The sequence below is a fragment of the Sebastes umbrosus genome, chromosome 21 (assembly GCF_015220745.1).
Source record: "Sebastes umbrosus isolate fSebUmb1 chromosome 21, fSebUmb1.pri, whole genome shotgun sequence".
Lineage (NCBI taxonomy): Eukaryota > Metazoa > Chordata > Actinopteri > Perciformes > Sebastidae > Sebastes > Sebastes umbrosus.
This window is the reverse complement of record NC_051289.1, coordinates 18,849,573-18,863,482: the sequence shown is the minus strand read 5'-3', so window position 1 is coordinate 18,863,482 and position 13,910 is coordinate 18,849,573. Positions and strand designations below refer to the sequence as shown.

Below are 13,910 nucleotides of genomic sequence, written 5' to 3'. Positions count from 1 at the left end.
CAATATGCTGTCCATCAGCTCCATGTCAGGATGAGGTGTCCCACATACACACTGTAGGCTTGACTGATCAGATCTGTTGCTCTTTCTGTGTACAGGAATGAAGTGCATGCTGGGTTGGAGGTTGAACTTTTCCTGACATTAGGTTCTTTCGAGACGAGCCAGGCCGTCGCAGAATCGATCACCGGCGATCGCCGCGCAATGCATGCCATTAGATTTGTGTCCGACTTGATGCCGACTTGCTCTGACGTCATGCACACGTAGGCAACGATAACCTCACGATATCGAGGCGGCCACAGTTTTTAGAGCCAGGCCCCGCAGTTGCTCTCCACCGACTGCAAGACCCAGGGCATTATGGGTAAAAATGCCAGGCTCGCACCTGATCAAAGAGCTGATTGGCTCTTAGTTTTGACAGCAAACACCACGTGTTGTAGAAAGTCTGTAATCTGCATAACTGTAATATTTAACACTAGATTGTAGGCTATTAGTCTCATGTTGTGCAATGAAGGATTCATCTGTTAACAAACACATCTGGTGTGGTTGATAATATTAATGAAGGTTATTTATATAGCACTTATCAAAATGAGTCCTCATTACAAAGTGCTTTACAAAGCGGACATAAATCCAAGTACAGAATCCAATGCCAGATACACGCACACTCACATTTCCACATATATTTACAAACAAATATAAATAAATCCAGACGTGGTGTGAAAACTATAAGTGACCTACAGATCGGATCTAACAGGATGTAACTTTTCCTGCGACTTCCTGTAAACTCTTTGAACGCTGCTGGAAACTGTCCGACTTGACCGCAGCTTTTAGTCTCCACCGCCTGCTGCCGCCTGATCTCGTCTACTTTCCAGGCGAAGCAAAGTTCATCTCGAACGAGCCTATGTTGCAAGATCGGGCCGGTTTCCACCCAATTGGGCTACTTTCTTTCAGGTGATGTTTACCATGGTTAAAGGTGTAGTGTGCAGGATCTGGTGGCATCTAGTGGTGTGGTTGCAGATTGCAACCAACTGAGTACCCCTCTGCTCACTCCTCCCTTTCCAAGATGGCGGTATCGTGAGGCGCTGACTGCAAAACGGTGGTAACGCCGTTCACCTCGCTCAGAGGCCATCCTTACCATAATAACACTACTTTAGGAGCAACGGAAGTCAGACGGCAGCTGGCGGTACCACAGAAGCGTGTCGGGTAATGTAAAAACGTGAAAAGGCTCTCTCTAGAGCCAGTGTTTGGTTTGTCTGTTCTGGGCTAATGTAGAAATGAAGTGCTCATTCTAAGCTAACGAAAACACAATGATTCTTAGTTTCAGGTGATTATACACTAAAGAAAACATAGTTATGAATATTAGATTCCATTTCTGCTCATAGATCCCCCGAAATGTTCCACACTGTTCCTTTAACATCTTAGTTTTGCATGTTAGCATTCTCACACTAGCTAATAAACACTAAATACATAGTACAGCCGAAGCTGATGGAATGTCATTTGTTTTGTAGGTGTTTGTCATAAATCTAAGAATTGGACAAATTAAAATTTTGACCTGATGATGGCGCTCGATGAACAGTTATAGGATCACCGAAGTGATAACAGTTTATCCTCGAGGAGAACAGGAATGTGTTTGACCTTTTGCCGTTGGTGGCGCTAGAAGTCAGGGGGATCACCAAAGTCATTAGGATCATTCGTCCTCTGGGGACCATGGATGAATGGACCAAATTTAATGGCAATTAATTTAATTTATTCTACTGTATGTAAATATAAATGGCTCATTCTAAGCTAACGAAAACAACAATTCTTAGTTTCAGCTGATTAAACATAGTTATGAATATTATATTGCACTCTGCTAATAGAGTCCCGAAATGTTACACACTGGAGAGATGAAATTTGAGCTACTTTTGGCAACATTTGACGAGGTTTTAAAATATTATGAAAACAATATTATCAAACCAGCTGTGATTTTATGGCCAAAAATTCCCCAGATACAAAATTCAGTAAACTTCGTTGTGCCCACCCCCACATATTATTGACGCATTTAATTCAAGAAATATTTATAATATAATAATATATCAATGATATAATATATATTATAATATTCATCTTTGACATCGACATGAGAAATGATGCATTTGGTTGTCTGAGAGTGTAGTCAGTCTTCGTGGGTTGCGATAGCCCATTTATCTAACATTTTATCTTTGGTCATTTGATGCAGCTTTTTATGCGTATGATGCGTTTTCGATTGCACATTGCAATGGTTTTACACGGGTTTCTGATAAGGTTATGATTTAGGCTGTTTTTTATTGAATTGGACAGATTTTAAGTTGTGTTTTGGCTGGAAACTGTCAATCTGATCTGGCAACACAGCACACAGATAAAGCTCGTCTCGAATACCACGCGGTTTCAGTGCTTACATGCCCAATCTTGGGAGGGAAAAATCTTTTATTTCTAAAGCAAGAGAGATGCAAGGAGATCCCTTCGATACTCTTTGAGCTGTCCGTAGTTCCATGTAAGCACTTGCTGGAATGTACGAGGTTGGAGCGGTTGGTTAAGATCGCTCCTTTGGCAGAAAATAATGTCTCCTTCAAATCAAAAGCATATTTTGGATTTGGCGCGGTTTGCTGTGCAGTCACCTCTCATGCTGAAGAGCATTGGACTATTGGATCCAGACTGGGAAAAGGAACAGGAGAGAGTTACGGTACTTGATGTGAACCAGGGACTGAGCTGCTCTCAGCACAAAATCAGATTTTCATATGGAAGTTTTAGTCTGAAGGGGTCTTACTGTAGCATCCAACCATCCTTGTTCTCTTGGCTGACGTTAATCGTAATGACAAACTGTTGGTAGTTAAGTATTGTCAGACGGACTTATAGGACTTTCTCAGGGTTGCGTTATTCAGCACATTAATACTTCATGTGTGTATGTTTATGTTCTCTGGCCCGTGAAAGAAATGATTATTTATGAGCATTATCAGTATTATTAGATTGAAAAAACTGGCCATGACGGCCGTACTGTACCGTAATATAACGGGGGGATTGCTGTGGGAACCAAGTGATAACCTCCAGGGCTGAGAAATTAAGGCCAATACAGGAGTGCCAAAAACTGCAGTTCCTCAAATGGCCACTTGAGGCTCCAAAAGCTAGTTAATCCCCATAGTCCCCCATGTTAAAATGACCAACTTTACAGCAGAAATTAACATGTTTACAGCCTGGTAGAAGAATGTTTTTGGTCTCTTTTGGACGTCACAGTGACTACGTCCACTTCTTATATACAGTCTATAATGGGAACACTATGTCATCTACTTTTTAAGTAACTGTCAAAAGTACACAGAGTAGAATACGAGCACAACACAACTTGGTTTTTAACAGCTTTTGACTGATTTATCTGAATAAAAATCCCTGCACTCATACATACGTTACCATGTGTGACCTGCCCAACTGGGGGATTAGGCACCGCTAAACGGCATCTTAACCCGGTCCGCACAAGACTAACTTCTATATAATGTCAATATGCAGATAAGTGTAAAGAAGACAGACGTGGCTTTGAGTGCATTTGTATAAAGATTTATTAAAAGATAAAAAATGTTAAATGTAAATAAATAACCACTTTATTGTTATAAAATTATAAAAATTTCAAAGCAGGTATCAGATTGAATAGTTAAAATAGCAACAATAGTGATCCTTAAATGTCATGCTGGTTCTGGGCGACAGGAAGGAAAGAAAAATGACACCTTACTGTAACACAATTACAAAAGAAAGGTGAACTTAGCAATCAAACTCATACTTGCCAACCCTCACGATTTTCCTGGGAGACTCCCATTTTTCATTGCCCACTTATGGTTTAATTCCGGGCTCAAACACCTTTTTTCCTTTCCGTTATCTCAACATGTTTCTGGCGCTGTACAGCGTATATAAGCCCTACTGTCCACTCGGACGACAATAGAGCTACACCTAATGTTGCTTCCAGGCGGAAGAGAGCTGCTTGTGACCATAGATATCTATACGCTCGCTACCGACAAAACGTGGTTTGAGCTGCACTTGCCATACATCACAGCGTGCAGCGCCCAAAGTTGAGCTTTACTGGACATGGCGAAAAGCCGTCGTGGTGCGGCGCGAGCCATTAGAAATAACAGGTTTCAGAGTGCAGAGGTACCGTTGTCTGGTTGTGTCTGAAAGGGCCTTCGTTGAGTGAGAGAAGGAGAGACAAATGGAGAGTACTGAGAGAAAGGAAGACTCAAGCGGGGGCAAAAAATGAAATGAATTAAAACTGGTGAATATTAGTTTATGCCAGAGGGGCTAATTATTCAGTTTTCTTTAAAAGTAAAATTAAAAGTAGGCCTGTTTAACATAAAAATGCAGTGCACTTATTATTATTATTTTGTTATTCTCATTCTTTTAAAGTCACCAGAATGCAGGAAACAAAGTCTCTGAAACTCAGATGTTTCTGGTGGAGGACCCCCAGACCCCCTGCTTTGGTTTTGAAGGCCTCCCTCTTTTTCAGGTCTTAAAGTTGGCAAGTATGATCGAACTGACTGGTGAACATCTAGCATTTATCAAAAATCTGCCTAAACCATACACACGGATACATGCAAGCAAACACCCCTAAGTGTTGTGCAATACTTCTCCACATGCAGGTGCACAGAAAACCAAATGGCCAGCATCCCCCAACAGGTTATCAACACTATAGAGCAAGAGAGCACAGAGACAGCATTAATACTCTTTTAAAGGATCACAAAGCTTCGTCTCACAAAGCTCAACCGGTAATGAATATGCCACAAAGCAAGTTGGATATCTGCTAAAACAAAACAAAGCATAAACGAGTAGAACAAGGCAAAATAAAGAAAAGAAAAGGGCAAAAACAATCCTAAAAAAATAAAGAGAGAAAAGTTTTTTTTGACAAAATACCAGATTTGTGAATGGTTCCATCCTACTTCTGCTATAATCACACCTGATAAATACTCACTGGACACCTCCATTATATTTTTTGGTAAAGATCAATACAGAAACAGTGTGGGCATAAACTACTTTCAAACTACAGATTATTACTACAGGACTGTTTTGGTGTGTGTTAAAGTACCCGGATATGACAATCAATTGTTGCTATGTTGGCGTTTTCCTTATATGGAAGGTGACGTCAAGGTGGCAGTGACCAGCCAGGTAAAAAATGAGCCGATTTATAGTGTTAGGTAGTGATGGGAATTCCGGCTCTTTTTAGTGAGCCAGATCATTTGGCTCAGCTCACCGAGAAGAGCCGGTTCTTTCAGCTCCTAAACGACTCTTCATTTACCAATTCTGCCTTTTATATTCAGCCAAATTTAGCGCTGTTTTGACCTACGATTAGCATGTGTTCACATATATTACTTAAATTATTCAATATAATTATACTAAACCTTATAATTTTCAGAATACCATAATTTTACATGCTGCTTCGTTTCCGACTGTCACTCATCTTGTCTGCTATTCGCGCACCGCACTCCTCTCTTTCTTTCCCTCCTCCTCTCCCTCCTGCTCTGTACCTGTAGACCATCTGCGTGCCACCCCTCCCTGCTTGATGATATGTCTGTCATCAAGTGATTGGTCGCACGGACATCATTAACGCAACATTCAGTCACAGTCAGTGCATGGAGTGCCCGTGGCGCGGAGAAGATCGTCCTATCATTCTGCCTTGAATTAATTAAAAGAAAAAGAAAAGAAAAAAAAACGGCTCTCGGACGGGAGCCGGCTCTTATCGTTCACTTAAAAGAGCCGGCTCGTTCGCGACTGATACATCACTACTAGGCAAGTATAAGTGGGATAGATATGTATGGCAAGCCGTTTTAACATTTAATAGTAACACAGGATTTTCCTTAGAGATATCTGCAACTTAATTTTGTCAAAACTATTTAAGATATCCCTTATTCTAATTTGACGAGGCAAAAAACTCTAATTTTAGATTTCCGTAATTACATTTTGACTATTCAAACTTCTTTTGCTATGAGTTATTGATCCAGGTAGTTTGAATCTGCGAATATCTTTCCAACTTTACCGAACTATCTGAGTTAGCAAAAGCTTCTGCTGACACTGTTCAGATGCTTTGTTGGGCCAATATATATATAGCCTTGATGAGCAATGTCAAGACAACAATTCTGACTAGTCATAATGAGGCTTGAGATTTCTGCAACTGTTATTCAGTACAGTCATAACTGAATTACAGATATCTCTAACTGTTCTTTAGACTAGTCACAATGACGTTGGAGATACCTTGAATAAGAATTCTAGAAAATGTTACAATGTAATTGCAGATATCTCTAATGTTAATTCCGGATAGTCAAGCTTGTATACAAACATTACTGGGTGCGAGTGCATTCAAGAGGTAAAACCACTGTGGTCGGTTGTAATAAACGTAGATTTAGCATTGTTTGTACATTGTTAAAGTTGCAGGAGGCAGAATATTTTTGGCATCATTGGGCAAAAAATTCCATAATAACCTTTCAGCATATTGTAATTCAAGTGTTCTGAGAGAAAACTAGACTTCTGCTCCTCCTCATGGCTCTGTTTTCAGGCTTTAAAAAACCTGTGACAAGAGACTTTGGCCAATCACAGGTCATTTCAGAGAGAGAGAGAGAGTTCCTATTGGCTGTTCATTCAACGGAGGCAGCTGTCAATCACTCGCAAACTCCAATCAAACGGTCAAACTAGGCAGCACTGATCAAATATGAATCAATATTCTATTACTGTAATGCCTATTTCTCTCCTCTAATGTTCTCAGAAACATCTCATAGTGTACTGTTTAGCTGTAAATCGAGAAAAGCTTCTCACCGACGTTTGTCCAATCTGGCGATAACGGTTTCACTACACTATTATCGCCACACTAAACATAATTCAACATCAACAACACCAACAACAAACATCGTGGTGCTTGAGTTTCGGGGATTTCATGTATGTTTTTCAAGGCCCGTGTCTTCCAGAGGTGTCTCTTTATCCCTTCGCTCTTCATAAATCTGAAACCCCAATCAGCCCATACAGCGCACAGAGTGTTGCAGTGATGTACCTGCGCCTGCTTATCCTCCCGAGGTGTCTCCATCCCTGCTCCATTTAGAGCCACAGCCCCGGCTCGGATCGATGCCTTTCTCCAGCCGCCCGTCATCAATTATTCACCTGATCAGCCCTGCTGCTCATTAGATGACTAATCTGGGAGGGCGAGGAGGAGAGACGGGGACGCTTTGAAACCCGAGACCGAGAGGCAGCAGGGAAGGGAAGGGCGGATCACATCTCCAGATCGGGAGAGAGAGAGAGAGAGTGAGAGATGGAGAGGGAGAGTTCATAGATGTGGGATTACCGATTTGTACATCTAAGTCCTGACATCCAGGAGGGTTTATAAATCTTTGATGAAACCATAGAATCACTTTGATGAATGTGCACACGTATCGGCGACGTATCGCACGTGTCGACAGAGGCTTCACGGATGTTAGTTGTATTAAGACAGACTGGCAGCAGGGGCGAGAGGTGGGAGTGGAGCTTCCGTCAGCCGAAAGCATGTTGCATGTTGCACTCACGTTACACCACACCTAAGTTGTTCTCGAGAACATCTGTGGTCAGTGTGGGTCACATTTTTACTGTCCCATAAATCTCCCCCCTTGGCATTCGCCCAGTGACGCCAGTTTTGTTATTCCCCCGTCTCCCTGCATGTTGTTCAGCGGTCTTGTTTCCACCCTGCTAGATCAGTGCATCAGGGTCAAATGAAAGAGCTAAACAGGTACACACACACTAAGTACATTTCTGTTTATACACTGTTTGTCCCTCACCTTTCTCAACACTTCCTGGGTATAGTTTTGAAAGGGGTGTATAGCTCAAAGACCCGAAGAAAGAAAGAACGAGAGAAAGAAACAGTTCTTTCCCACTGATCATGTACAAGCTGGGGGGTGGTGGGTGGGAGTGGGGGGGGATGAGAGGTAGGCTTTGATCTCCCCTGTCCCCCTGAGAGCCACGGTGAGGTGGGAGTGCAGTGTGACGGCTGTGGTGCACGTTAGCTCTGATTAAAGGGAAATATGCATCACCGTATAGCGCTTTCCTTTTTATCTGCGCCTGCGACGTGGTGCGATGGCGACGCTAGATTGGGCCCCGATATGTACTGATGTCGCAGCTTTATCTGTGTTTCCGCCGGAGCTGAAAGCCGACCTGAAGTTGAGTCACTCTCATTTTGAAACCTTTGAGTCCGTGTAAAGTAGTTTGTAGAAGTTGAGGAGTTGACGTAGCCGAGGTTGTTTTGTGTCGGGGAGTTTCTCTCTCTCTTTCTCTTGGGGTGTTTGAGTAGCAACAGAAATCACGCCAGAAGTGCCCTTTGACCTTTGATACAGGGTCATGTGCCTCCAGATCAATTAGAGCTGAGGACCTGCATTCCACACCGGTGTGGCAATGACTGCAGCGGAGCACAGAGAGCGTTTTGGTTGTGACGGCATGGAAACAAACACCGAGTGCATTCTCTTACTATCTTATTTATCCCTCTCTGTTGTGTGTGAATTTGGAACGAGCAGGTTTCTCTTTACTCTAAATGCATCCTGCAAAGCAGAAGAAAAAAAAAAGACACGCAGAGGAGGGGAAAATGGAGATGGAGAGTACTGTAATGTCATCTCCATTCATTAAATATGAAGCCATCACAAAGCCATTGTTTTTATGCTCCTCTCAGAACATGGAAGCCTGTCTCTGAACCTCAGCAGTCTCTGTCATGTTGTGCTTTAGAGCTAGTATTTTTTATAATGTGTGGTCAAGCTAGTAAAAGAGGCATTAAAAGCAAAAGGTAGAAACATTTGCACGCACGTTGGGTAATGATTTGATGCTAAAGAAGCAGACAGATGGAGGGTCTGTTGGGAGGGGAGGAGCACAGAGGTACGACATATGTAGCCTCTTAAAAGCCCCTCGGCTAGCCCACTTTGCTTGACCCTTACATACTGCACACATGCGCTCACCTTTACAGAGTGGAATATCAATTAATCCCATTCTCTGAACGTATTCTGATGAATCTACCCTCCTGTGTACACTGTCATTTTTGCTACAGTAGTATATTAAGTGTGTAGGTGGGTGGTTTTACTCTCTATTTCTGCTATTTACTAGAGCTGAAAAGATTAGTCAAGGAAATTAATAAGCAATTATTCATTATAATCATTAAAGATGACCTATTATGCTAATTTTTCAGGTGCATACTTGTATTTTGTGTTAATACTAGAACATGTTTACATGCTTTAATGTTCAAGAAAACGCTTTACGTTTCTCATACCGGCTGTGCTGCAGCACCTCTTTTCATCCTCTGTCTGAAACGCTCTGTTTGAGCTCCTGTCCACGCCTCCCAAAAGGCCCAGTCTGCTCCGATTGGTCAGCTGGCCCACTGTTGTGATTGGTTAACCTAGCCAACCTCTTCGGACTCTGCTCTAACTAGCTTTGTTTGAGGCCGTGCCAAACTAGCCGCTAGGCAGGTATACGCAAATGTGTTACTTGGTGACATCACCACGTTAGAAGAAAGTGTTTCTGTGGAGGAGAGTAACTCCCTCTGGCTTGGACTTTGCAACTTTGCAGACCTTTTAAATGCACAAAAAACGATATAACACACAAAACGAAAGGGCAAAAGCACAAAATCATAATAGGTCCTCTTAAATTTATCAGGCAAACATTATATGGATGACAATTTCGGCCTGTCCACCACTTTGGTCCAGACTAATTTCATCTAGCGCCACCAACAAGTCAAAGGTTTCACAAACCTGTGAAATATCTCATCTAATAGGATGGACGGGCACAATATTTGGTACGTGCACGGTTCCCAGATGATATATCCTAATGACTAATGACGAGAGGTTGGAATTTATGGGTGTGTGTGTGTGAAATATCGCAGTGATTATTAAATAGAATGCCGGTACACACATTCATGAACCCCTTCAGAATGGTCTGTAATAACTTTCAGGTCAAATTTTAAAGGTGCAGTGTGTAGGATTTGGCAGCATCTAGCGGTGAGGTTGCAGATTGCAACCAACTTCTCCTGTTTGCCAGGTGTGTAGGAGAACTACGGTGGATGATGGGAAAACGTGGACGTTTGTGCCAAATTTGAAGAAATTCCCTCGAGGCGCTCCTGAGATATGGTGTTCACGATAAACCTGAAAACATCCGGACGCGGTTGTCCTCAACAAAGCATATCTTTATTCTCATAAACATCGGGTTCTTCAGGTACACAAACAGTCACAAACACAAACACTTTCAGTCTTTTTTTCTTTTTCTTTTTTGGACACAGTCAACATATTTAAGTGAGTCAAACACATCACATCACCTTTAATGCGGGAGTTTTCACTTTCCGACTTGTGCTGACAGTCATGTTTGTTTTATCATCTAACTGAGGAAAAGAAGAGTCTGACCCTTAATTCTGTCACTTCCTGGTTTGCGTTGAGGGCTTGGAAACAAAGGACAGCTCACTGATGAACACTCAAAAACATGGCATTCAATGAACAGTAGTACACCATTAGTAGTACAGATTACCCACTCAGTGCGAACATGTACACATCAGTGCTTTGCCCTTCATTCACAGTCCTACTGTACATTTTTTGTGTCAGACACATAAGGACAGCTCTGCAATGGCTTTTGTTGCCAGTGTTGGCAAAATGATATATTCATCTCTTGTTTCCCTCCTCCACTATGACAGGACACAGCAGCTGATTCACTAGTTACTCTATGTAAATATATATATATTTTTTCTCAATATATCTATATATTCTATCTATGGAATAAGTCTATATAGCATATATATATATATACTTTTGGTAGGGTTTTGGAAACATTCAGGTACATTCACTTGACCCTGTGATGTTTTTTTTTTTCTTCATATGAAAGCTAAACACAGACAAATGTTAGCATCGCCACGTAGCAATGACCTCCCATCAAGAAACAAGACGTTAAGCATCCCCCAACTTAGAAGAAGCAAACATAAAAGTCTCAGTGCTGGTTCTTTGAGGACCAACAGCAAGCATAAATATACTAAAAGACCTCTGTATTAATCTAGAGTATAAAATAGCATATTTTCTGGACTTGACAACAGTTTTATATTTAACTCTAATAATAGAGTCTGGGTGCACACAATTCCACAGGTGCGTACATGAGCTGGCAACGACAAGGTAGGCAACTCGATGGTTTCCTTTTGCGTATTTTACTAAGTCAACGAAAAGTATTCTGTCAGTGGTTAAAAAGCTTAAATGCAAAAAACTCACTTCTACAATCACTAGTGTGAATAGACCCTTGGCATATCACAGAATACACAAAATAGGCATTAATCAACAAGTCAAGGAGATAGAACTTGGCCTACGGAGGACCATACTGACGGTAAGCCACACTACGCATGAGCATGATTCTTTTTTTCTTTTTTTCTTCCGAAGGCCACAAGGATGTCACTTGGGTGCTGGTTAGGAAAGTGTTCCTTCGTGGGTCCGGGTTGAAAAGAGGACCCTAATACTGCTCTTAATCGGACTGTGAAAAGTTCAAGAAATATTGTTTTTTTCCGTTGCAGGAGCAATATTACATCCCTGTTCAGACCTCATGCGTCTAGAGTGATCGGATCACAAGTGGACAGCTCTGAGTACAGGTGTGAACGCACTCGAGATGCAATAAGGACGCATTGAGATCCGATCTTTCAGACCACAATCAGGGGTGGTCTGGGCCACATATGGCCACATTCTTTTAGCAGTGTGTATGTGAATGTGTCCTGGGCCACATTAAGGACCGCCTACTCAACTGACGTCCCGGACGCTGGGGTCCGTGGGTCTCACTGCGTTCCTCATGTGAATAGACCGGCAGACATGAGCGCTTGTCTGCCTCGCTGCATAGAAACGGCCTCTGTGCTCTACTGTATTCTGTCGGTACATCTGTATTTTATGAAAATATATCTTGTTTATAGGCTACAGACTATCAGACTAGGCACGCGACGTGCATTATTATCGGGCTTTGCACGGAGCTGACAACCTCCCACCCGCTCGCTCTCATCCCCGGGTCTCTGAAGCTCTGTACCCCGCTGTTGCCTGACGAAGGTGGCGGTGCCGGCAGCACGGAGAACCCCAGGGACCGCCGGTACAATAATTGTATGTTAATAAAATGTACCTGATTTCACGAATATGTAGGATATTACTACTGACATTCCTGTAATATTATGTCACAATGTCTGCTGTATTAGCCGTGTGTTTACTGCGTGTTTATGTGCATATGGAGTAGTGGAATTGAGATCGGATCACAAGTGGCCACTCAAGACGCACGTGGAGACGCATTCTAATGCCAAGTGTGAACAGACGTACCTAAAGCTGTCCATTTGTGTTGGGATCACTGAGGACGCATGTTAATGCCAGGTCTGAACAGGGCCAAAGGATGGTGTACACATACTGATTCATTTTAACCTGTAATAATCCAAGGCCAAAAGATAAATTGTCAGCCAGTGTGACAGTAGACAGTGTGCCCTTGTTATGAGATTTACATTTCTCAGTATTTTAAAAAAGGATAAGTCCAACCAAATTAAAAAAACATATTTTCTCGCTTTCCCATGGTGGTATCCAGTCGTGCACGTTTGGTAGTTTCAGTCGAGATCTTTGAGGATTCTGCCTCCAACCCAATGAAATGGAGGTGAATGGAATTGTGTTTGTGGTGCTCACAGTACTTTACAAAAAAAATATTTTACTGGATAATCCACAGAGTAACAGGGACACTGTTTCTACAATGAGATGATGTCATTAGACTTTTAAAATATATTTTTTCATTGGGTTGGAGTCAGAAATCTCAGCGTAGATATCTCAAAAACGGAGCCCATAAAACCAAATGATCTGCACGGCTAGATACCATAAGAGGTAAGAGTTTGAGTAAAATGGCCCTTTAACAGTATCACTGTGTCAACTAGGTTATAAATTACCCTTTTAATAAGATTTAAATAAGCAGTAGAAAAAAATAATCCAACAGGATATTAAATACATACCTCCAAACAAACAAAAACGTAACAGTGCAATCAAAATAATATTTATCAAATTTGATTCTCTGACCTAGAGAGAATATCCCTTATGAATTTTAACAACACGATCAATTTTCACCATTTGGCTTGATATTCTTTTTCAGCTCAAATGGTGAAAGATAAAACTAGTGATAAAAGACATAAGAGGAACTCTCCATCCCTGTGCTGCTGATTGTTAGGACTGAGTGTGTGTGAGGAGCCTCAGTGAAGGGGCTCCGTGCCCGTCTGAGGGGCTAGGCTGGATAGTGTGGGCTCGGAGCAGGAGTGTCCAGATCCCCGTCCGCTTCGCCCTCTTCCTTGCCGGAGTAGGCGCTCAGTGCGTCCCACAGAAGGCTGGGCTGCTCACAGTGGTGGCGACTCCTCCAGTGCTCCATAACGCCCTCTTTAGTGTCCAACACCTCGCTGCAAAGCACGCAATTAAAGGCTGCGCCTGCTGCGAGGACCCCGAGGCCTACGCCGCCGCTATCTGGCGACGAGACGGTCCCACTGTCCTCCCCCCCCTCCCTTCCGCGGTGGTGGGACATGATGTGCTTCTTAAGCTTGGAGAAGGAGAAGAACTCCTCGTCGCAGCTGCCGCACTTGACCAGGTTGCGCTTCTCGTTGAGCTGCCGCCAGTAGTGGGCGGCGTGCTTTACCAGCTCGTCCTCGGCCTCGCGGGCGCCCCGCAATGATTGGCCGTCGTGAAGCGGAACCTGGATCTCCTCTCCGTGCACGTGCAGCAAGTGCATCTTCATGTCGGCGAAGGTGGGAGTGATGGCCTGGCAGCGGCCACATTTAATCTGCAGCTCCACGGGGTCTTCACGATCCTGCTCATCTGACGGCTCTAGGGAGTTGGCCCTGGTGAGGGAAATAACAAACAATGCTTATTTACAACTTTGTCATGACGCTTTTGGAAAAAGTTGGTGTTGAATCTCTACATAAA

General features: G+C 42.8%; 1 protein-coding gene across 2 annotated transcripts in view; it reads right to left on the bottom strand.

Annotated features, from left to right (window-relative positions):
• Window positions 1-13,081: 13,081 nt before the first annotated feature.
• znf438 (zinc finger protein 438) overlaps window positions 13,082-13,910 on the bottom strand; it is a 55,106-nt gene continuing 54,277 nt past the window's right edge. For both annotated transcript variants that reach the window (XM_037756965.1, XM_037756964.1), the window contains one exon: window positions 13,082-13,825. In XM_037756965.1, coding sequence (XP_037612893.1) covers window positions 13,222-13,825 — 604 coding nt within the window. In that variant the 3' untranslated portion in view covers window positions 13,082-13,221. The remainder of the gene's footprint in view (window positions 13,826-13,910) is intronic.